The sequence below is a fragment of the Aquarana catesbeiana genome, linkage group LG02 (assembly GCF_042186555.1).
Source record: "Aquarana catesbeiana isolate 2022-GZ linkage group LG02, ASM4218655v1, whole genome shotgun sequence".
Taxonomy (NCBI): domain Eukaryota; kingdom Metazoa; phylum Chordata; class Amphibia; order Anura; family Ranidae; genus Aquarana; species Aquarana catesbeiana.
Window position 1 is genome coordinate 265,494,756 of NC_133325.1, and position 26,312 is coordinate 265,521,067.

General features: G+C 42.3%; 1 protein-coding gene across 1 annotated transcript in view; it reads left to right on the forward strand.

Moving 5' to 3' along the window:
- CLDN10 (claudin 10) overlaps window positions 1-25,160 on the forward strand; it is a 92,294-nt gene extending 67,134 nt beyond the window's left edge. The window contains exons 2-5 of the mRNA XM_073617918.1: window positions 4,542-4,703; window positions 13,764-13,845; window positions 14,628-14,735; window positions 25,034-25,160. Of these exons, the coding sequence (XP_073474019.1) occupies window positions 4,542-4,703; window positions 13,764-13,845; window positions 14,628-14,735; window positions 25,034-25,160 (479 nt within the window). The remainder of the gene's footprint in view (window positions 1-4,541; window positions 4,704-13,763; window positions 13,846-14,627; window positions 14,736-25,033) is intronic.
- Window positions 25,161-26,312: the final 1,152 nt, after the last annotated feature.

The window sequence follows — 26,312 nt, forward strand, 5'->3', positions numbered from 1 at the left end:
GGCTTATATCAAATACGCTGGCTACAAATCAGCAATGCTGGATATTAGAAGAGGCACAAGGCAAGGCTTCCCCTTATCCCCGCTGCTTTTTGCTCTACTTATAGAACCTTTAGCACAATTAATTAGATCCAACCCAGATGTCAAAGGTATTGAATTAGGTGCACACCATCACAAACTTTGTCTTTTTGCAGACGATATACTTATTTTCTTATCTCATCCCCACAAGGCAAGGCTTCCCCTTATCCCCGCTGCTTTTTGCCCTACTTATAGAACCTTTAGCACAATTAATTAGATCCAACCCAGATGTCAAAGGTATTGAATTAGGTGCACACCATCACAAACTTTGTCTTTTTGCAGACGATATACTTATTTTCTTATCTCATCCCCACATTTCTGCCCCAAATCTTCTCAATATATTAGATACATTTTCACATATTTCTGGACTCTTTGTAAATCCCACCAAATCAAATGCGCTGAATGTTTCTTTAACACAATCTGACCTTCATTAGGCTCAAACCTCTTTACCATTCAATTGGGTTTATCGTCAATTACCATATTTAGGAGTGCATCTCACATCCTCACTTTCTGATCTTTTTGCAGCCAACTATTTACCTCTGCTAAAACAAGTTACAGGCTTTATGAAGCAATGGTCCCTGCTACCATTATCATGGTTAGGACAGATAAACGATGTAAAAATGTCAATACTGCTGAAGTTCTTATATATGTATAGGATACTTCCCGTTTCTTTACCGTCATACTACTCACGACTCACAGAACGTAAGATTATGTCCTTTATTTGGGGTAAAATGAAACCCCGTATTCCTAAATCCACTATATATCTTAGCAAATCTTGTGGGGGATTGGGGCTACCAAACTTCTCCTCTTATTACTACACAGCTCAATTATCAATATTAACTAAATATCATTCAACGGAGGACATACCCTTGTGGGTAGCTATTGAATCTATTGACAGCGACCCTATTTTAGTGGCCAATTTGCTATGGATTCAGCCAAAAGATAGATCTCATCTTACTAACCCCATCATGAAACATTCGCTGGCTATTTGGGATAGATTTGGTAGCTCACATAATCTCCAATCAATACATAATCCCCTTCTTTCTTTTCTCAGGAATCCAGCCTTTCATCCTGCCTGGAAATTTCCTAAATCTTTCTCTGCATGGACTTCTACAAATTTAAGTAGACTATATAAGCTAGTATCTACCGATACTTTCCAAACATTTTCATGTTATGTATGAATAATTGGCTCTCAAGCAATGAGATATTCCGTTATTTACAAATCAAGTATTTCAACATGCCTCTCCTTAGGTCGAGTACACCACTTAATCAAATGCCTCAATTCAAACGCATTTGTATACGCGACCCAGATTCTCATTACTACTCCTAATGAAGTACTTCCATCTTATACTGTTAAATGGGCACAGGATATGGAATGAACGTTTGACATCAATGACTGGTCTAATATTTGGTTAACCACCAAATCATCATCTCCTAATTGTTATGCTTTGGAAACCAACTTCAAAGTTCTGGCACAGTAGTACCTAGTACCAGCTAGAATAGCAAAATTTACTCCATCTTTTCCCAATAATTGCTTTAGAGGTTGCTCTTCACCAGGTACCCATTTCCACATATGGTGGCATTGCCCGAAGGCTCAAGAATTCTGGAAAAATATATTTGCAATGGCTTCTAAAGCTTTATATACCTCTATTGCCACAGACCCTGCCATTGCACTTTTAAATCTTAAAATCAGCTTCACTTACCCAAACACAATTCAAGTTACTTATTCAAATTAATACTGCAGCCAAACAAACCATAGCCAAGGCATGGAAGACCAATACTCTGATTGTGGCGGAAGCCAAACATAGAATGAACAAAGCTCTCATTTTTGCTAAAATGACAGCTATTGAAGACAATATTATTAACAAATTCCGTATGATTTGGCAACCATGGGTTAAACACTTCTTTTCTTCTGATTTTGACCAGTCATTGTTGTTACCCTACTAGAATTCTTGTGTTATCGTTGTTATGTTGCTTGTCCATGTCATGAGTCAGGTCATCACCTCGAAAGATTTCCCCTCTTCTTCTTCTTTTTCTCTTTTTCCTCTTCTTCTCTTCTTTTTTTTTTTCTTACTCCTTGTTTTCCCTATGACATCTCTTATATGAAGGGTAATTTAACATATCCCTTATTTGGTATTCAACACTAATACTATATTACCCATATGGTTTTCATACTTTATTCTCTATTTACTTTACTTATTTTCCTCTTCTTGTTTACTATACAAAAGACAACCTTGGGATACCTCAATATTTCACTTACTGATTTATTCCTCATCAGCATTGAGATATGCTCTTGTTCTGAGGATTCGTTTTTTACAACTTTTCTTTTTAAATTGGTTACACTTAGTTAATGTTCATTAAAGAGAGTGTTGCACCTTTATGTTATATATCACATAATATAAATATTGCACGCAATAACATTACCAACTTTGGTTATCCATGCCCCCACCCATCCACAGTTTGAGCTTATGTGGGGTGGATGGGTGGTCTGGAGGCATACTCTACTAATTTTTCACATAAATTTTGACCTTATTTTGGATCCTCACATCTATCATTATCCTATATTGTCTCCACAATGCTTACCTTCTTCTCTCTAGCAAGATTAATTAGAGTTATGAATATATAATTATGATTATATTGTCTATATATGTATCCCATGCTTTGATACTTGTTATAATTTGTATTCTGTATACAAATTAAAAAAAAAAATATTGAACAAGGAAATTGTGTGTGTTGGTGACGAAACACGTCGGGCTGGAGTTTCTGAATGATGGCAGCACATTTTACCTGGAAGACCAGCATCTATTATCAGCCAAGTGCCGGCAATAACTTTGTGAGGCTGTAATAAGTAGGATTGCACCGATACTAGTATTGGTATCAGTGCCGATACAGAGTATTTGCACAAGTATCGGTACTCGTGCAAATGCACCGATACCTGAAACCGATACTTTCAGGCTCCGTTCTTTGAGCTGTCAGTGGGGATGAAGAAATGTTCCTCTGTTTAACTCCTTATTAACCCTTAATTTACTCTAATCAGCCTTAATTAACTCCCTATTCTCCTCCATTTAATTATTATTTTCCTGCTTTTTTTTTGTTCACGTCGTTCAACAATTAAAACTTTTTTTTTGTTTGCTTTGTTAGTGAATATTTTCACACATATATATTAACATATATTTCCACATTTCACATTAAAAAAGCACAAAATTAAAAAACAAAATCAATTTATTTAATTTGTAAATGACTTTTCAATGCTTTTTACCATTGCCGACAGCTGAAGTGTAAACAAAACAGTTGCGGTAAGTATCGGTAATTGGTATCGGCGAGTACTAAAAAAAAAAAGTATCGGTACTCGTACTTGTTGTAAAAAAAATGGTATCGGTGCATCCCTAGTAATAAGTATGCTTATGCACTATTAAATTTGAGTGTACTGTACGTGAAGTGGGCTTGAATAAACTGTATTTAGAAAGTAAAAGCACTATTTAGTTTTCTTTCTTGTGGTGATCCCTTAATACCCTGGAAGAACAGAGATGTAAGAATGCCTGATGGAGGAAAGAGGCTTGCATTTAAAAGGAGCAGATACCTCTTGTGGTGAGAAAGGAGAAAATAAGTTGGATTATAAAGGATCCCATTTATAAGGGACAAAGGCCGTTATAACCTTACATTATAAGCGTGGGCCAAAAATTTAAGGTGAAAGCACAACCGAGGGTTTTTGGCACTGGAGGTGAACCAGTGTAATGAGTGTGCACTATAAGAAGCACTATAGATATACTGTATGTAAGAGTATTGTAATGTACATGGACACTTTGTTTTAGTTTTAGGTTACAATTTTGGGATAAATTGTGTGATTACAGTGCACCTTCTATTTGGTTTGAAAGTTTTGTACACATGTGAGATATGGTATAGGTGTTGGCAGATTGATTGAGTGGATGTTTGGATTCACATTGATTATTGAAATAGCAGTGCAGTGGGGAGTTTAAGTACTAAACCAAAATTGTGGTACTGGTAACATCAGAATTTCTTGCACTAAATGGCAAAGAAGTTTAAATAATAAATATCCAAAGACAAATTCACTTGGATATCTTTTACTAAAAAAAACTGATCAGTATTAAATAAACAATTAAATAGTGCTATATAATATATCTGCATATCCTGCAAATATATGATATGTTATAGCAATGGCACTGCAGGCTATTAAAATTACTGTCATGCAATGTTCTGATAAATGTGAAAAGAATGAGTAGGGGAACTATGACAGCCAAAACAGCCAACAATGCCAGAGGGAGGATCATTCTCTAGACCTTTAAAAGCATCAGTTCCAGCTTGTTTGGCTGACCACTAATTACTAGGAAGACAATTATTTTTTTAATACATTTTGTCATACTAAGAAAGCTCAAATATTTTTTCTGTAATGCATTTAAAAGAATAGCAAATATGCTTTAATAGATGTTTTTGTTTTTGCCTTATAGGATTTTTGCAAGCATGTAGAGCACTTATGATCACATCCATTTGTTTGGGATTCTTTGGGACCATATGTGCATTTGCTGGCATGAAATGTACAAGAATTGGTGGGAATAACCACATGAAAGCTAAAATTGTCTGCTTAGCAGGAATCCTTTTGATACTTTCAGGTAAGATCCATTCTAGTGTGTAATTCTACAGGAGAGAGGGATAAATAAGAAGTCAACCCAAAATCTGCGTCCCCACTCATTAAATGTCCCTAATTTTATTTTAAATAGACAGTTATTACAAACTTACAGAATCACACAGCTTCCCCTCTCCTCTGATATCCATTATAGGCCACCCAGATTTTACCAGGGGACTCACAGATACAGTGTTCAGATCCTGGGCTGCTTTGGGCTCATTTGAGCCTCCAAACTCCTGAGCTCTTGTAAGTGGAAGAACATTAAAGATGTACACTCATTTTTCATGACTCAGAATTTGGGAATCTGGAGAACCCAACAAGTCACTTGTTTTCTCTGATCACTGCCCAAACCGTCTGTTTTTCAAAGATAGCTTACACCATTTCAGGAGCTCTGCTAATGTATAGGTGCCCTAAGAAATACACTCTGCATATCTTATTAAATACTGACAGAAGCACAAGCTTAAAGCGGAACTTCAGTAATTTTTTCATCTTTCCATCTATTAAATCCTCTGCCCTTGTTTTAACTTTGGATAGTAAAACATTTCTTTTCTGCCAGTAGATACCTTATACAGCCCACTTCCTGTTTCTTGTCTGGCAAAAAGCCTATGCTTATGACATCATGCACAGCTCTCTCTCACTCTCGTGAGAGTTTGCCAGGAAGGGAGGGGGGTGAGTCATAAGAGGGCCAATGAGAGCTGCAGAACTGGAGGTGTGCCTCTGTGTCTGTGTAAATCCAGGAAGTGAACAGGCAGCAGCTTCAGCTGCCCACAGTTAAAATGGATGCAGCCGGACTCAGTGGATGTCAGGAAAGATTCCATCCGCTTGTAATATCTGTAATTTGGCGTGCAGTACTGAGGTCCACCAGCAGGTGTCTCCTGGCAGTTTGGGACTGTCAGGAGAACTTTCCCTTTCTGGTGTTATGTCATCTTTGGGCCGCAGTACTGGCGTCCACCAGTGGATGGATCCTGGCAGTGTGGAGCACACAGCCCCTCCTGCAATCAGGTGTCACTTGAGGCCAATTACAGGCATATAAATACCCGGCAAACACTCACATGTTTGCCTTGGTATCGTCCTTGCGCCCTGACCTGCTAGCCTGTTATCTGATCCTGAGCCTGTTCCTGTTCCTATACCCTGAACCTGTTACCGGTGTACCTGATCCTGTCTCCCTGTCCTGATCCCCATCAGGTCCCACCTGTTACCTTGCATCCCTGCCCTGCAGTCTGATCCATCCATCCTCTCCCTATCTTGTTTTGTTCCCTGTCCTCATCTGCTGACTCCCTGTGCATGACCTTGGCCTGGCTTACGTTTATGTTTCTGGAACATCCCTTTCTCAATCTACTGATCTGCTGTGTATGACCCTGGCCTGGCTAACATGTTTGATTTTGGTTCTTCCCTTGGCTGTATATAATTATCTGTTGTCTGTGGGTTTCTGTTGGTTGGTTGAGCACTATTTGTATTTGGGGTGTTACTTATTTACCACTTATCTTTAATAAACTTATATTACTCACTTATATACGTTTTGGTGTCCTCTGTCGCAGATGACACGGTTCTGGTCACACCTGTTCATGATAGAATACCAAGGCCATCTCTGACCAGAAGTTAATGCGCAGAGGAGCCATTGTAGTGCTGTTACTGCTACTAAAATGCAATCAGAAACATTTGTTCTCCTTGCCTCACTGGTGTTGGAGGATAACAATTATTGTCATATGGTATTGAAAGAGTGGGCCAGGGATCAGCTCCTGGAGTGTATCTGTCTGGCCCATTCTCTGGTTGATCAGGGTAGATTACTGTCTAATAATGTTCAGCCCCTGATACAGGTGTGTGCTGAGCTAGCCTTTTCTAGCAGTTCTAAAGGAAGTGACAATTTTTCTCCCCCCTTCAGTAGTGATCAGGTGGAGTCTCTGGTATGGCTGTTGGAGGATGATGCTGTGTACTTTCTGGAGCATTATTCAGCTTGTCCTGAACAGGTGCTAATAGATTGTATAGATTCAGTGCAGTCCCTGGTTAGACAGGCAGTATGTGAACCCACTTTTGTTCAACCTGTACTACAGGCATGATTGGACTTATTATTCCCAGCCTCTGTCAGCTCTCCACAACCCGGACCTGCTGTTAGACACCTGCCTGCCCAAACGTCCTTTCCCCATCACTCACGGCAACCTTAGTCTCAGCCCAATATACTTCACTTCCAACCAAATACCAATATCCCGTTTCTACCCACTGCACATATCCTGCCTTTAATCCACCTGCCTCTTCCCTACTGCCTGTAACAACCCCACAGAAACCTCCTCCAGCCACTGTTCCCTTTGCTTTACCGCATTCCAGCCCTTCTTTTCAACCAGCTCTATCCCTTTCTTACAGCCCTGCAGTAACCTATAAAACTTCAGTGGTTAAACCCAAGAAGAAGTTCGTCCCCACTCACACGATCCTGCCAGTAACCCAACCTGCTTCCACACCAACCAACCTGCTCCAGTCTGCCTTCATGCCAGCTGAACCCGATGACCCACCTGATCCTGCCAAATCTCTGCCTGTTATCCAGCTTGAAGTTCCTGTGTTCCAGTCTGATGTCCCGGTGCCTGCCTTCCAGTCTGATTTCTTGATGCCTGCCTTCCAGTGTGATGTCTCGATGCCTGCCTTCCAGCCTGATGTCCTGGTGCCTGCCTTCCAGTCTGATGACCTGGTGCCTGCCTTCCAGTCTGATGTCCCGATGCCTGCCTTCCAGTCTGATGTCCCGATGCCTGCCTTCCAGTCTGATGTCTCGATGCCTGCCTTCCAGTTTGATGTCTCGGTGCCTGCCTTCCAGTCTGATGACCCGGTGCCTGCCTTCCAGTCTGATGTCCCGGTGCCTGCCTTGCAGTCTAATTTCCCGGTGCCTGCCTTCCAGTCTGATGTCTCGGTGCCTGCCTACCAGTCTGATGTCCAGGTGCCTGCCTTCCAGTCTGATGTCCGGGTGCCTGCCTTCCAGTCTGATGTCCGGGTGCCTGCCTTCCAGTCTGATGTCCGGGTGCCTGCCTTCCAGTCTGATGTCCGGGTGCCTACCTTCCAGTCTGATGTCTCGGTGCCTGCCTCCCAGTCTGATGTCCGGGTGCCTGCCTTCCAGTCTGATGTCCGGATGCCTGCCTTCCAGTCTGATGTCCTGGTGCCTGCCTTCCAGTCTGATGTCCTGGTGCCTGCCTTCCAGTCTGATGTCCCGGTGCCTGCATTCCAGTCTGATGTCCCAGTGCCTGCCTTCCAGTCTGAAGTTCTGGTGCCTGTGTCCCTGCTTGAAGTTTCGGTGCCTGTGTCCCCGCTTAAAGTTTCGGTGCCTGTGTCCCCGCTTAAAGTTCTGGTGCCTGTGTCCCCGCTTGAAGTTCCGGTGCCTGTGTCCCCACTTGAAGATCCGATGTTCCAGTTTGAAGTTCCTTTGCCTGCAGAGCCTGCTGCCCACCCTGATGTGTTCCTGTCTGCTGCCCAGCCTGATGAGCCTCTGTCTGCTGCCCAGCCTGATGAGCCTCTGTCTGCTGCCCAGCCTGATGTCTTCCTGTCTGCTGCCCAGCCTGATGAGCCTCTGCCTGCTGCCCAGCTCGATGACCCAGAGCCTGCTGCCCAGCTCGATGACCCAGAGCCTGCTGCCCAGCCCTATGACCCAGAGCCTGCTGCCCAGCCTGATGACCAGTAGCCTGATGACCAGGAGCCTGCTGCCCAGCCCGATGACCCAGAGCCTGCTGTCCAGCTCGATGACCCGGAGCCTGCTGCCCAGCCCGATGACCCGGAGCCTGCTGCCCAGCTGGATAGCCCAGAGCCTGCTGCCCAGCTGGATGACCCAGAGCCTGATGCCCAGCTGGATGACCCAGAGCTTGAAGCCCAGCTGGATGACCCAGAGCCTGTTGCCCAGCTGGATGACCCAGAGCCTGCTGCCCAGCCCGATGACCCAGAGCCTGCTGCCCAGCCCGATGATCCGGAGCCCGCGGTCTGCCCTGATGTGCCCGCTGTCTGCCCTGAAGTGCCTGATGCCCAGCCTGAAGTGCCTGATGCCCAGCCTGAAGTGCCTGTTGCCCAGCCTGACATACCCCAATCCGTTGTTCTGCTTGATGCCATAGACTATGGGCAATTACAACCAGTTGGAGCATCTGGAGGCCGCTCTTTTGAGGGGGGGGTACTGTCAGAAAAAGTTCCATCTGCTTTTAATATCTGTCATTTGGCGTGCAGTACAGAGGTCCACCAGCAGGTGTCTCCTGGCAGTTTGGAACTATCAGGAGAACTTTCCCTTGCTGGTGTTATGTCATCTTTGGGCCGCAGTACTGGGGTCCACCAGCAGATGGATCCTGGCAGTGTGGAGCAGACAGCACCTCCTGCAATTAGGTGTCACTTGAGGCCAATTACAGGCATATAAATACCCGGCAAACACTCACATGTTTGCCTTGGTATCGTCCTTGCGCCCTGACCTGCTAGCCTGTTATCTGATCCTGAGCCTGTTCCTGTACCCTGAACCTGAACCTGTTACCGGTGTACCTGATCCTGTCTCCCTGTCCTGATCCCCATCCCATCCCACCTGGTACCTTGCATCCCTGCCCTGCAGTCTGATCCATCCATCCTCTCCCTGTCTTGTTTTGTTCCCTGTCCTCATCTGCTGACTCCCTGTGTATGACCATGGCCTGGCTTAAGTTTATGTTTCTGGAACATCCCTTTGTCCATCTGCTGATCTGCTGTGTATGACCATGGCCTGGCTAACATGTTTGATTTTGGTACTTCCCTTGGCTGTATATAATTATCTGTCTCTGGGTTTCTGTTGGTTGGTTGAGCACGATTTGTATTTGGGGTGTTACTTATTTACCACTTATCTTTAATAAACTTATATTACTCACTTATATACGTTTTGGTGTCCTCTGTCGCAGATGACACGGTTCTGGTCACACCTGTTCATGACAGTGGAGAGAGGTTTCTGCAGCATATTAGGCAAGTACAGTATCACAGTATATATAAAATATTATGCAAAGTGGTTGGAGGGAAGCTTCAGAACGGCAAAGATGTTTTTATTACAAATTATGTGAGCAGACTGCAGTTCCTCTTTAAGAAGATCTCACATATCTAGCCAAAGGGGAAAGCAACCCGAAGACCACATTTACTAATGGTCAACAGGACAGAATTCTATTCTTTTAGTCAAAAAGTCTCAATCAGTGCCACAGTTTAACCTGCAGTTTGCTGCTTGTGAAATTCTTACCTCTCTGCTGCAGTGGTTCTGCTGGACCTATGGTTCTACTCACATGTGCTGCTGCCTTCTGTGTTCACCTATGGACGTCACATGCTCTACTGTGAATTTATATCCCTTTGCATTCTCTCACTTCACTCACTGGTCTGCTTCCTCGCCTGCTTCTCTATATATAGACAAGCTCAGTTCAGCTCGTGTTGCTTGAGCAACTTCCTAGTTTCTCTGTGCTCCTGCTTTCCTGAGTATTACTTTTATTCTGTCTCTGACTTCCCATGTACCAACCCCGGCTTCATTTACCGTTTTTGTCTGCCTACTGAGCACCCTGACTCAGCTTGCTTCCTGGATCCTCTTCTGTCTCCTGCCATCTGTACTCTGCTTACTCGAGTGTTTTCCGTATCTTCAGATGGGCGCACATGGGGGCCACGACCTGGTTCCAGTCTGCTGCAAGTCCATTCTCATCATCAGGGGTCCTAGTGAAGAAGCAGGCTGGGGCTTAGACTCTTCACCCCGGGGAACCCCGAGTTGGCCTTCTACAAGGGCTCACTACCATAGTAACCTGACAGTTTGCTCAGGCCATGAGCTCCTCGGAGGCACCACAGTCTCCACATGAAAAACTTCAGTGTTTGGTGCAGAGTTTTGTACAGCATGCCTATCAAGAGCGGATCATGCAATGTTTACAGGAACTTTCCTCCCATTTAGACCAGCTGCAAGTGGCCACATCTTCTCTGTTCCTATTTCTGCTCTGGTTCCTGCTGCTCCAGCCCCCACTGTTCCTCCTGTATCGGATAGTCCCTCAAAACTCCAGCTGCCCTTGACCCTTCACTTTTCTGATCCAAAAGCGTGTTGAGGCTTCATCAACCAGTGTTCAATCCATTTTGAACAAGTGGTCCACCATTTCCCTACTGACCGGTTACTGTCTTACTGACTTACTTTCTATACCTTTACTGCAGGGCCAATGGTCACATTTTAATATATATTATATCCTGCCCTGCCTGCCCGGGAAGCTCTTGAGTCCAGGTCGCACAGAGGGAGCAGATCTAGACCTGAACCTGAATTCTACCACTTTCCCACAATAAAAATTTGGGCTGGTTCAGCAGGGACCGGTTGAATTTAGATCCATGTATAGCCACTGCAGTTGAACAGAGGTCGATCTACCAATTGACTTCTGCTCAACTGCCCTGCTGGATAAAAGGCACTTGATCAGTGGCTGCAGCACTGATTAGTATATTCTGACAGAGGGGAGACTCCACTGCTCTCAGAATGCACCATAAGCGCTGCAGCACAGTGGAAAAGATTCTCCCATCCACCTTGAATGTGTAGATGGGGGAAACGGTTCAGTTTTTCCATTCAGTCCTCTGGCCATGGCCATGGCCAGCCTAAAGAGTATGTAAACCTCCCCTCCCCTCTATTTCTCATCCCTCCCCCATTGTATCAAGATTCATGATCTGAAAGCCAACTATGGAACCTTTATTTTGCATTACTCATGGCTGGCTTGGTTTTTAACTTCCTGTTGCATATACAATATACCAATGTCTTCTTGTCTTACACTGCTATGTATGTGTCTATCTACCTTGTACCTTAAGTTTTATTTCTGTTTTTTACAAAAAAAGAGTATGTAAACCCACCATTTCTCATTCCTGATATGTGCCTGCTGTACTATGTACTTGTATGAAAAAGTATCCTGATCTCTTTGTATTTCTTCCTTTGAGTGAAATCCCTGGTATTCCTGCCAGTCCCTCTTTTCTATTAAAAACTGACTACTAAGCAGGAGAACATGCTCTGGTCAGTTCTCTAGCTGTGCTGGGAATTCAGTGTGCTCTCCTCCACTGATCAGACCCCTGCACAGCCTTTCACTTGGAAGATCAGTGGACTGCTGCTTCTCCCCCCCAGCTATTTTGTAGCTGAGAACAGAGGGTATGTGATCACTTATAAAAAAGAGAAAAGGGTATTTAAAATGTTTTTTTTTTTTTTTTTTATATCTATATGTTTTGCCTTTCATTTCTTTTAAACGGAATGGGTTGTTTTACAAGGTGATTGTTTACAATCACTTTAAGTTTCTGTTGTGTTTACTTTGAGCACCCAATTATGTGCAGAAAAATGTTAAAGTGGGTGTAAACCTCAGACATGAAATATGTACAAAGCATATAGCATATCCCTCTATAGTATGTACTTGTCTCAATTAACAACTTGCCTACTGGGCACTTAAACCCCCTTCCTGCCCAGACCAATTTTCAGCTTTCAGCGCTGTCACTCTTTGAATGATAATTGTGCGGTCATGCAACACTGTGCTCAAATTAAATTTTTATCATTTTTTTTTCACACAAAGAGAACTTTATTTTGGTGGTATTTAATCACTGCTGGGTTTGTTTGCTAAAAAAAAAAAAAAAAAAAAAAAACATTTTGAAAAAACAAAAAACAAAACTGTTTCATAGTTTGTTATAAAATTTTAAAAACGAGTAATTTTTCTCCTTCACTGATGAGGCTGCACTGATGGGCACTGACAAACTGCACTGATGGGCACTGATAAGGCGGCACTAATGGGCACTGATGAGGTGGCACTGAGAGGTGGCACTGATGAGTGGCACTGGGCACTGATGGGCACTGGTAGGTGATACTGATAGACAGCACTGATCAGTGGCACTGATGATGAGGCACTGATGGGCATTGATTGGCAGCACTGGTAGGCAAAGGTAGGTGGCACTGTGAGCACTGATGGGTACTGATAGGTGGCACTGGCAGGTGGCACTGGTGGGCACAGATGAGGTAGCCACAGCTCTCTGTGTGAGGGGCCGATGTTCCTCTGACAGAAACTGGTGAGCGGCTTTTTTTCCCCTCACGCAGACAGCATGAGGTGAAAAAAATACTGATTACAGATCTTCTGTTTACGTCACATGATCAGCTCTCATTGGCTGACAGCTGATCACATGGTAAGGGGCCGGGATCGAGCCCTTACCATAATCAGCTGCGTTTTTTTTTACTCGTGATCACAGAGCGTGCCGCGCGCGACCCGCAGAAACTCACAGATGGACGCCCTCCCGGCAATTAAGGCCCACACTGTAGCCATCTTTCAGCTATAGAGTAGGTGACAAGAAGTTAGGAGCACTAAGTGTCACTTTAGTCTGCTGCTTTGTTCCTCTGTTATCAGCACGAATCACTTCTGACATGATTTCCTGACACCAAAAGAAAAATGATGACAGGGGAGGAATCTCCAGCTGATTAGCCTTAGCTCTGTTTCTGTGTGCTGTGTGGAGGGCGTGTGTCCCTTCCCTCCAATCAGCTCTCAGAACTCTCCCCGCTGAGCTCTGCAGAGTGTAACTTCTGCTCTCCGCCCCCTTTTTCTGAACTCTCAGACAAGCTTTAAAATTCTGGACTTTGAACAGATGTAGAAAAGAAATGGCCACAGATACTTAGGTACAACTTGTGTAGGAGGATTTATTTAATCTCCGTGTATCACCTGAGGTCAATTAACTTCACTGGGTATATGGAAGGGTTTACAGCCACTTTAAACTGAATTTTGCCATGCATCTGTCTGGCTAACTGAAGTAAACAGCTTCAGCTTCAGTGGCTTAAGTGAACATTCTACTCCTTTAATAAATCACTTTAAAAAGTAAATTTTATTCAACAAGGTGAAGCTGTGTTGTGAATCTGAATTATGGTCCAGGGAATTAAAAAAAAAAGTTTTTTATTCTAGCACGAACATGAACAGCCTCTACTCTTTTAGTCAATCAATTCGAGCGTGTCACAGGTCTGACACAGTATGTAGGCTAAAAGTCCTGACACTGGTTGCATGCTTGTTATGGGCTGGTAACTCTCTAAACGCTCCCTTCCGGGCTCTAGTGTCACTATTCTCATGTGTTTCAGGTACTTGCTCCTTGGCTGGTTGCTCTCTGTATGCTCATAAGACCACTTCTGAATACTTCGACCTTACCATTGTAACTGCAAAGTAAGTTCTGTTTTCTGGCATAAAACAGAAATAGATAAAACAACAATAAGTGACCAGTGTTGATACTTGTAATTATACAGTATATTCTGTATTTATATGTATTAAAGGAATCCTGTAGTGAAAAAAGAGGAAGAAAGCTACTATCATTGACATCCTTCTGAAAATGCTAGTTGCCTGGCTAATAATTTCAGACCGGAAACTAACATGCAAAAAGTGAAGGTCGCTGATCCAAAGCAAGCATGTAGCAAGTGAAGTCACAATTATGCCAGAACACCCTAACCTGCATACTTGTTCTGGCTTAGTGACTTAGGATGTATTGAAGCCACTGACGTATTGTTAATGTTATCTTTCTCAAGAAACTCAGCTGTATTACCTTCAATCATTCAGTCATATGCAAATTGCTTTTATTTTAAAATTCCTCTGCAGAAAATCGAATGTTCAAAGTAAACACAGGTTTACTGGTCTAAGTAAAAATCTACTCCTGTAGTAACTCACCCTCACTAGATAAGTATTGAAGCCAGGCAACAAGCCTCTTAGAAGGAGATCAAAAATGGCAGCCCACATATTTCTGAGAGTACAGATTTCCTTTAATGTAAACCTATACCACAAGTCAGAGGAAGCCCTGTAGCTGATGATACATACAGTTTATACGATGCTCCCAATGGGTGTATATGTGAAGCAAATAGTTTGTTTGAACCAGCTTGGTCCAAACTAACTGTTTAGAGTCACAATAAACATGTAGTTAGACTTTAATGACATGTCCAATTTGCTTCTTCTTGCAGGTATGAGCTGGGGACCGCTCTGTTTATTGGTTGGGCTGGATCTGTCCTTTGCTTAATTGGAGGATTCATTTTTTGCTGTACATTTCCATTTGACAATGTTATCCAAAGGTATGATCTAAAAAGTTTATTCAGTAAAATAATACACACCTGCAGAAGTTCCCCTGAATGTATTCTATACTAATCTGGCTTCAGTAAAAGTACGTCTGACTAGTTTCTATGGGTCTCTGCACTCTGTACTGTGAGCTTTGTTGCTTGCACTAGTTAATAAATGGGCTTTAAATGTATATGAACTTTTAAATAATGTGTCCTTTTCCATGAACTAGAATATGATCCATGAACACTTTAAAGTGTTTGCAAAGGCTTAGATTTATACAACAAAACAAACAAAAAAACAAAGAAACATGTTATACTTACCTGCTCTGTGCAGTGGTTTTGCACAGAGCAGCCCCGATCCTCCTCTTTTTGGGTCCCCTGCCAGCGCTTCTGGACCCTCTCTGCTGCTGAGTGCCCCAATAGCAAGCTGCTTGCTCTGGAGGCACTCGTGCATGCTCACTCCTGAGCCACCTTTGTGTGTATGAGACACACAGAGCATGGCTCAGCCCCCGTTCCCTGCTCACTGGCCGTGATTAACAACAGTGTCTCAGCCAATGAGGAGGAAGAGACCCGGGAGAGATTCTACTCTCCTGCACATGGATCCGGATCAGTCTCAGGTGAATATAAGGGGGGGGGCTGAGGTGCACACTGAAGGTGTTTGTACCTTCATGCATAGAATGCATGAAAGTAAAAAAAAACATTCAGGCTAAAGTTTTTTTTTTTTTTACCTTAAAGCACTTTCTGCATTCTGGTAGAACTTCCACTGTCTGTGCCCTCCCTCCCCCTCTCTAACACTTACCTGACTCCTGTATGAATGGAGTACTGCCACCAGCTGCATCCAGGGCTGCCAATAGGGGGGTACCACCAGTCTTCCTGTCGGGGGCCTTGGCACAGAGGGAGGCCTGGACAGTAGGGGTAATCAGATGCAGGCAACAGGGAGGATGATCAGTGTTTCAGAGGGGGGAGGGATAGAGGAATGATGCCCTGTGTGTCGCTCCCTGTGGCAACTGAAAGCCAGTTACCCACCTTATCCCTCCTGCCAGCTTTCAGCTGCTGAAAGGAGAGACACCCAGGGAATCGCTTCTGTACCCCCTCCTCCGCACCTATCATCCTCCCTGTCCTGCCCGCATCTGATTCCCCCTGCTGTCCAGGCCTCCTGTGTGCCCCGGGCCTCCGATAGGGGGCCCCCGCAGTGAACAGGACACAAGGAGACCACGCGAGCCTGCAGTGCTGTATAAAAGGTTAAAAGGGTTTAAAAGTTTAAAGGTTAAATAGCTTTATTAAAACTCCAATAGTTCTACTCTCACACAAGAGCATAAGCAGAGCACTGCAACGAGACAGATGAGTTAGTGCTGGGGCTGCCAAACTCAAACTCAAGGAGGGGGAGAGGATTGGTGGGCAGCTTTCGGACTGCTGTCATACAATCAGCTGGGCGGAAGATGAAACAGCTTTTGGGATCCTCCGTTCACAGCTGAAGAGGAAGTCCTGTGCGCACTCTCCTGTAGTAACGTTAGAGCATGGGTCGGGTCAGTGCTAGTTTCAAAGTTTAGCAAATGGGCTACCCACTCTTCTATTTTATATTTTAATTCTTGACTGATTTTTATTGTTTATTTGAGTCACCCTTCAACACTGTTGACACTTTAGCACTTAGAATACAACTTCTGTTAGAAAGCACCTTTCCTTAGGTGTGCAGCATTTCTGAGCCAGTACAGCAAGGCTTGTACTGGTCTCCACCAACCCATTAGTCCAATCACCTCACTCCCAGTAACAATGTACAGTATGTTACTATTGGATACAAGACCTGCAGTCCACAGCTCAATGCTTGTTCTCCTCCAAGGCCTACTTCTTTCTCTCTGTGACTCCCAAGCTAAGTACTCTGTGCTGCGAGATATGTCCCAGTTTGTGGGGAACTGGTCATGAGTGTGTATAGAGGTTAAGCATAACATCCCTTGACAATCAGAGTATCCGTCACTTCTCCCATGTCACTCATTTACTGGCTGGCTGCTTTAGCAAGTGACACAAATATGGTAGCCATTAGCAATGGCAATATGGCTCCTTCTGGACAGCTCATTAGACTCATGTACTGTATCTTCTCTAACCACTTCAGTCCCTGGTTGTAGGCCCTGTTCTTTTGACATGCTTTACATGCACCCTTAGGAAAATTCAGACCAGGCAGATTAGATGAATAAATAAAAATCTTTTACTGAGATAGTTGCCCACCAATACCATGTGATGTCCTGTGCTGCTATTTGACTAATTCAAACAACCCCCACAAACAGATCTCTGGAGCTGCCCACAATTTGGTGGGGTCCCAAGGCATTAGGGGAAATGTAGCGTGCAGGGAGACTTCTATTTAACTAGTATGTCACAGGCATAGCAAGCAAGAACCTCCCAGAGACTAGCAGAATTCAGAGGAGATTTGCATGTTGATCATCATGTGACTTGTTTTAATAAAATGATCTTCCTACATTTTGAAAAATATGTATTCCTTGTTCTTAGGGGGTAAGTTGCAGATCATCATAAACAACTGGTGTTTAGTTATTCATACAGTATGTATATTTTATTACAGCTTCATTTGCCTAACATAATAATACATTCCGATTTTTTTTTCAAAAGTGTTTGCATTTTTGTATTGCATAGAGAAGATAGAAGTTTTTTTTTTTTAATTCAATGTTATAGGCTCAATCACCAAACTAAACAGACCAAGGCAAGTATCACAATTTAAAAAAACTTACCATAATTTTCAACCTAATGAGATTTGAATATTACAGTCATATGGCTAAAAAAAAAGAGCCTTATCCTTGTGTTAAAGCTTTGTGAATTGAGCCATATATATTACAGTTTGGTAGTTTTGGCACTTTAGTGTTGCTTACAAGAGGTATGATATAATGACCTGCAGTATAACTAATGGCAAAACTTTTTTTTGTTTTAGATAGAGTAGAGAGAGGAATTAGAACACCTATCAGGTTTTTATTACTGTTGTCCCCAGAATGGGAATAGAGGGGAAATCTTCCAATGGAGAAAAAATTCTGGTGACAACCAGGAATTCTCTCACATTGGAAAGATGTCACTTAACTTCCTGTTTCCTATAGGACAGGAAATGAAGGGAACCCTCTCCAATCGGACACCCCCTGACATGGGTTATAACCCACTCTTACTCTATCCAAAAAGTTTTTAAAAAGTGTCATTAGCTCTACTTTAAAGCAGAACTAAACCTAAATCCTATCCTTAAAGCTGAAAATGTCACACCTTAGACTTTACTTAGAACTGAGGTTTACATGGTGCTGCTACAACACCAGTCACTTGAACGCACAGGCAACTGTGATAGTTTTTACCACAGGTATACCTTGAATGTAACTGTTTTGGGAAAGAATTACCTCCTCTGTGGGTTTAGTTCTACTTTAAGTAAATTCTGAAACAAGACAAGTTGGAGCTGTCAAATAGTTGAGGTTGTGTAATACAGTATGTATGTAGCACTGGGGCTATTTTTTTAGTCTAACTGCAAGACTTGCAATCTTACATACAACAATTGAACAGTGCCAGCTATATTGGCAATACAATTGCCAAATTATATGATATTGTTCCCTCCAATGCTTTCTGTCACATAATAACTCACCCATGACTAGCTTGGGAAATTATTGAAATACCAATGTTAAAACTGCCTCAGCAGGCTTGAAAAAGCAATTAAGGTGAACACTCCTGCTAATATCAAGTCTGCCAATTTTTCCTAAGTTACTCTGTTCCTTAGTGACTGTTAGTCCAGGCGACGTTATCTCCTGACCGCCTTATTTTTGAATGGGCTACTGCTTTTTATCTTCTCCATTATCTGTTTAATGTTTACTAGTTCCTTTAACTTTTTTACTGGATTTGTTGACTGTTCACTTACCAGGGCCTAGCAAATCATCCACTTTTATTGCAGTTACAATGAAAGCTAGCCCTCTGTTAGTGTGGACTGGTATTGGGTTAATCACCATTATGCAGGATTGTTAAGTCTGCTTATATCTTTATTATCCTTAGTTACTGCTTGCTTGGAGTCCAGAGGTTGGGCCAGGATCTTATACCACTATCTAGTACTCAAAAATAAGTTTTCAAATTGACTGGCTCTTCATACTCCCCTATAATAGCTGGGACCTCACTTTAGTCCTTCTTCTTACATATTAATTCTTCTTGGCCCTGGTCTCACCTCTTGTTCTCCATTCATTATAAACACTGCTTGTGGAGAACACCAAGTGCGGGGCGTGGCATGGCAGTGTGAGAGGACATGCGATGTGAGAGGATGTGCAGAATAGAGCTCCTTTATTGATCCTCCTTTTTGAAGGTATGAGGGAAGATATAATATTGATTAGACGAGATATGCGTGCTTTTAAAGAGTGTCAGTAGCGGAGGAAAGAATGAGTTCACTTGAAGATTCTTTACATCTTGTCTTGAAATCTAATAAAAATGTCACACAAAAACTGGCCATACATGACTCTCGCTTAGAGGACCTGGAAAACCGGCTTCGCCGAAATAGTGTTAGAATAGTGGGATTTCCAGAGCGAGTGGAAGGAAATGCACCAGTTGAATTTATAGAGAAATGGCTCAAATCCACTGTGGGAGCAGAGCACTTTACTTCCTTTTTTTGCAGTGGAACGGGCGCACAGAGTTCCGGCCAGACCTATACCTTCTGGGATGGCCCCAGAAACCTTTATTCTAAGGATGCTAAATTATAAAGACAGAGACATTATCCAACAGAGAGCCAGACAACTCCTGGATATACGGATGGATGACTCAAAGATGACTCAAAGATTTTTTCCAGATTTTTCAGCAGCAGTGCAGCTCCAGAGGATTCGTGGAAGTGAAGCGGCGGTTGTGCCAGATGGAGCTTATCTACTCTATTTTGTTTCCGGCTAGATTGCGGGTAGTGGCGCAGGGTACTACACATTTTTTTGTATCCTCTGAGTCGGCGGTGCAGTGGCTGGACAATTACAGGCGGCTGAAGCAATCCCCCAAACCAGTGTAAATTATTGGGATATGGAGATGTTATAGGGATGGTACTTCTGACACTACTTTTCATATAACCATGCATGTTAAAGTGTAATTTTTACTTAAAAATGTCAATGGAAAAGTAACGGTATAAGGTATTGTCTGTATTCAGGCGCTGTGCATTTTTGTGGCCCTGGGAAAAAAACAACAAGTTGATAGAGCGCTAACTACAGTATCTCACAAAAGTCAGTACATCCCTCACATTTTTGTAAATATTTTATTATATCTTTTCATGTGACAACACTAAAGAAATTACACTTTCCTACAATGTAAAGTAGTGAGTGTACAGCTTGTATAACAGTTTAAATTTGCTGTCCCCTCAAAATAACTCAACACACAGCCATTAATGTCTAAACCGCTGGCAACAAAAGTGAGTAAACCCCTGCATAGTTACATAGTAGGTGAGGTTGAAAAAAGACACACGTTCACCAAGTTCAACCCATGTGTGTGATTATATGTCAGTATTACATTGTATATCCCTGTATGTTGTAGTCGTTCAGGTGCTTATCTAATAGTTTCTTGAAACCAGAGTCTTGTAGAGCGGGAGAATTATCGTTTTATCTCTGGAGTTGATCCCCTTTTTAATGCATGCCAATATTCTGTTTGCTTTGTTAGCAGCAGCTTGGCATTGCATGCCATTGCTGAGCCTATCATCTACTAGGACCCCCAGGTCCTTTTCCATCCTAGATTCCCCCAGAGGTTCCCCCCCCCCAGTGTATAGATTGCACTCATATTTTTGCCACCCAAATGCATTATTTTACATTTTTCTACATTAAACCTCATTTGCCATGTAGTTTCCCACCCCATTAATTTGTTCAGATCTTTTTGCAATGTTTCCACATCCTGCGGAGAAGTTACTGCCCTGCTTAGCTTAGTATAGTCCGCAAACACAGAGATTGAACTGTTTACCCCCTCCTCAGGTCGTTTATGAACTGGGGGACTCCACTACCCACCCCTGACCATTCTGAGTACTCCCCATTTATCACCACCCTCTGAACTCGCCCTTGTAGCCAGTTTTCAATCCATGTACTTACCCTATGGTCCATGCCAACGGACCTCATTTTGTACAGTAAAGGTTTATGGGAAACTGTGTCAAATGCTTTCGCAAAATCCAGATACACCACGTCTACAGGCCTTCCTTTATCTAGATGGCAACTCACCTCCTCATAGAAGGTTAATAGATTGGTTTGGCAAGAACGATTCTTCATGAATCCATGCTGATTACTGCTAATGATAACGTTTTCATTACTAAAATCTTATATATAGTCCCTTATCATCCCCTCCAAGAGTTTACATACTATTGATGTTACGCTAACTGGTCTGTAATTCCCAGGGATGTATTTTGGGCCCTTTTTAAATATTGGTGCTACATTGGCTTTTCTCCAATCAGCTGGTACCATTCCAGTCAGTAGACTGTCATTAAAAATTAGGAACAATGGTCTGGCAATTACTTGACTGAGTTCCCTAAGTACCCTCAGGTGCAAGCCATCTGGTCCCGGTGATTTATTAATATTAAGTTTCTCAAGTCTAATTTTAATTATGTCCTCTGTTAACCATGGAGGTGCTTCCTGTGATGTGTCATGAGGATAAACACTGCAGTTTTGGTTACTGGAGCCCCCCGATTCCCTTGTGAAGACCGAGGAGAAGAATAAATTCAATACCTTCGCCATCTCCCCATCCTTTCTAACCAGATGTCCTTCCTCATTCTTTATGGGGCCAATATGGTCTGTCCTCCCTTTTTTACTGTTTACATACTTAAAGAATTTCTTGGGATTTTTTTTGCTCTCCTCCGCTATGTGTCTTTCATGTTCTATCTTAGCCGTCCTTATTGCACCCTTACATTTCTTGTTGCATTCTTTATAAAGTCCGAATGATGATGATCATCCCTCAACCTTCTATTTTTTGAAGGCCTTCTCCTTTGCTTTTATATGCATTTTTACATTGGAGTTAAGCCATCCAGGACTTTTGATCGCTCTTTTAAATTTATTACCCAATGGGATGCATTGGCTAATGCCCTTATTTAATATGCTCTTAAAGCAAACCCATCTCTCCTCCGTGTTCTTTGTTCCTAAGATTTTATCCCAGCTTATGCCTTCTAGCAAGGTTCGTAGTTTAGGGAAGTTGGCTCTTTTGAAATTCAGTGTCTTTGTATTCCCCTTATGTTTCCTATTTGTGTGATTTATACTGAAGCCAAATGACCTGTGATCACTGTTACCTAAATTGCCCCGTATTTCCACATCCGTGATCAGGTCTGTATTGTTGGTAATCAGAAGATCAAGTAACGCTTTATTTCTAGTTGGTGCGTCTACCATTTGACCCATAAAATTGTCCTGCAAGACATTTAGGAACTGGCGAGCCTTAGATGAATGCGCGGTTCGCTCCGCCCAGTCTATGTCTGGATAGTTAAAATCCCCCATTATGATAACACTTCCCATCCTTGTTGCTAATCCTCAGGTTAGGGGGCCTATAGCATACACCCACTAATATTTTCCCCTTGGCTTCATCCCTTTGGAGCTCCACCCATAAGGATTCCACCTCCTCCCTAGCTCCCTTAGTGATGTCATCTCTCACATTCACTTGTACATTATTCTTGATATATAGGTATACCCCTCTCCCTTTTTACCCTCTCTATCCTTGCGATAAAGAGTATACCCTTGAATGTTTGCCAGCCAATCATGAGAGCTGTTGAACCAGGTCTCTGAAATTCCCATAAAATCCAAATCCTTCTCGTACAACAGTATCTCTAGTTCACCCATCTTGTCCGCCAGGCTCTTGGCACTGGTGAACATGCCACGTAGTTTAGACCGATCACATATTATCCTCTTATTGGGTGTTCTGAGATTGCAACTAAGACTTGCTACTATACTTACCTTGGGTTTATGTGCTTTGGTCAACCTACCACTAATGCCCCCAATACTACCCTCTGGAATATGTTCCTAAGTGAAAATGTCCAAATTGGGTCCAATTAGCCATTTTCCCTCTCCGGTGTCATGTAATTCATTAGTGTTACAAGGTCTCGGGTGTGAATGGGAAGCAGGTGTGTTAAATTTGGTGTTATCTCTCTCACTCTCTCATACTGGTCACTGGAAGCTCAACATGGCACCTCATGGCAAAGAACTCTCTGAAGATCTGAAAAAAAGAATTGTTGCTCTACATAAAGATGGACTAGGCTATAAGAAGATTGCCAACACCCTTAAACTGAGCTGCAGCACGGTTGCCAAGACCATACAGTGGTTTAACAGGATATGTTCCACTCAGAACAGGCCTCGACATGGTCGACTGAAGATGTTAATTGCACGTGCTCAGCGTCATATACAGAGGATGTCTTTGGGAAATAGACGTATGAGTGCTGCCAGCATTGCTGCAGAGGTTGAAGGGGTGGGGAGGTCAGCCTGTCAGTTGTCAGACCATATGCCGCACACTGCATCAAATTGGTCTGCATGGCTCTTGTCCCAGAAGGGAGCCTCTTCTAAAGATGATGCACAAGAAAGCCCGCAAACAGTTTGCTGAAGACAAGCAGACTAAGGACATGGATTACTGGAACCATATTCTGTGGTCTGATGAGACCAAGATAAACGTATTTTGTTCAGATGGTGCCAAGCGTGTGTGGCGGCATCCAGGTGAGGAGTACAAAGACAAGTGCGTCTTGCCTACAGTCAGGCATGGTGGTGGGAGTGTCATGGTCTGGGGCTGCATGAGTGCTGCTGGCACTGGGGAGCTACAGTTCATTGAGGGAACCATGAATGCTAACATGCACTGTGACATACTGAAGCAGAGCATGATCCCCTTCCTTTGGAGACTTGGTTGCAGGGCAGTATTCCAACATGATAACAACCCCAAACACACCTCCAAGACGACCACTGCCTTGCTAAAGAAGCTGAGGGTAAAGGTGATGGATTGGCCAAGCATGTCTCTAGACCTAAACCCTACTGAGCATCTGTGGGGCATCCTCAAATGGAAGGTGGAGGAGTGCAAGGTCTCTAACATCCACCAGCTCCGTAATGTCATCATGGAGGAGTGGAAGAGGACTCCAGTGGCAACCTGTGAAGCTCTGGTGAACTCCATGCCCAAGAGGGTTAAGACAGTGCTGGAAAATAAGGGTGGCCACACAAAATATCGACACTTTGGGCCCAATTTGGACATTTTCACTTAGGGGTGTACTCACTTTTGTTGTCAGCGGTTTAGACATTAATGGCTGTGTGTTGAGTTATTTTGAGGGGCCAGCAAATTTACACTGTTATACAAGCTGTAGACTCATTACTTTACATTGTAGCAAAGTGTAATTTCTTCAGTGTTGTCACATGAAAAGATATAATTAAATATTTACAAAAATGTGAGGGGTGTACTCACTTTTGTGAGATACTGTAGTTCCTGTGAGGATTGCTAAAATACTCCTGTCTTACTCCTCACAGTGTTTCCGGGGCTATCTAGACATGGGAACCCACTTACACATATGGTGGACCTGCCCTACATTGCTGCATACTGGACTGAGGAATTCCAGATGGTATCTAAACTGACAGGTATACCTTCAACACCTGATCTTGCCACAGGCTTATTAAATAAACGCCCCCCTTGTTTTACCTCTGCACAATTCAAACTGCTCTTAGATGTTAACACTGTGTCAAAACAAACTATTACTAAGCCCTGGAAATCACCTAATTTATGCCTTGTTGAGACAAAGCATAGAATAACTCAATTTATGATCCATAGTAAAATAGAAGCTACAGTGCTTGATCAAAATCCCAAGCATCTGAAAATTTGTCAGCCCTAGGTTGATTATTTTTTGCCTCAGAATTTTGACCAGTCACTATTTGAGCCTTGACTGACTATCACAAGTGTGCCCAGGTATATACCGATACCAGGTAGTTGTCCGTTGCTATGTCCGGTGGATCTCCCAACTTTCTCCTTTTCTACTTTCTCTTACATACAGCATGGCTTGTACATGGCTTCTCTTATTTGATTCATTAAAAATTGTGAACAAGGAAAAGCATTTGTGGCACCAAATACTAATATATATGTGCTATCTTTAACAAGTACTGTACCAAAGTGTGTGTGTGTGTGTGTGCGCATGTATGTATATATATATATATATATATATATATATATATATATATATATATATATATATATATATATATATAGTATATATTCTTTTAAGTCAGTTTTTCTTTCTATTTTGACCTAGAAACAACATATCTAATTTAAAATATATAACAATTAGTCTCTTGCAAATAAACCTGTTCTGGTTGATTACAAAAGAATGACGAACTTGAAATATTTTTTTTTTCTAGGTCAGGTTATCGATATGCCACAGCTTCAGCCAATTCCATTCACTCAATGACAAAAATAAAAGCACCATCAAAACTCATGCATCGTGATGAACTGTCACAAACGTATAACAAAAATTCTTATGTATAAATGAAAGTGGCTACTTCCAGCAGTACAAACTTCTAGAAAACAATGGTATTAATAAAACAAATGCACATCTAGGTTTATTAATACAGATAGATTTAAAGTTGTAGGCATCACTTCTTTTCATTAAAATATCATACGGAAAGCGGTGCATTTTACTTGCCTCTTATGTCAGTACCAGCAGATCTATTTCTTTGCTGATAATGCCTCACTCCAGTAAATTTCAGCATTGTCTGCCTCCTGGATGGTTATGTGTATATATATATATGAAAAATGAATGTGTGAGAATAAGATTGTATTGAAATAAAAAAACATATAGGCCAGTGGGTTATCAGATGGAGTAGCAATAAAACTCACAATGTATGCTTTGTTTTAATATATTCCTCTAACAGAAAAGTTCATCAGTCTACTATTGACTTGAATGGGGACTGCCTTTCTTCATTACAAGCGTATGTGGAAAGGTGATCAGATTCCCAAAAATATCTGTATTAGAAGCAGCACTAAAAACAGAGTGCCAAAAGAACAGATCAATATGGTGATCAGATTTAAGGGAATTGTTCTTTATATAAAGTCTATAGCCAAATAAAAAATACTATTTTATACGATTGTACTAATAATCTGTTATTTCCGTGCTCAGTTGTACTTCAAGCCTTTACCCAATGTTCCTTTGTGGCCCAAGAAACTGCATATTAACCACAATCAAGGTTAAAAAACGAAATATCACATGTTCAGTTCCAGCACCACTCAGTTTGCTAAAAAGAGAATCTATGGAAAGTCGTCTTTAAAGTTGATAATCGTAGTCAAAAGTCATGACGGGGAAGAACAGTTTTCATTTGCCTATGCTGTTGTGCTTTTCTTTTAAGAAAAGGTGATGTCTCAGCGTACTAATGTATAAAATGACATACACTGTTGCCACTAAGTAATTTGCCTGGCACCCACGGTATGATGCACTGCAAGCCCACAACTTTACCCAGCTGGAAATGCAAAATTAGCATGAAATAAAAGCCCAGCACAATAATTCTACAATCACTGGAGAATGATTTTAGCATTAATAACACATATCAGCTATAGTGTTGGGGCACCTTGATGTGTTTTACACAGTAGTGCCTAATCAAAATCACTTGTAATTAAAGCGGTATTAAACCCAAAAACAAAAAT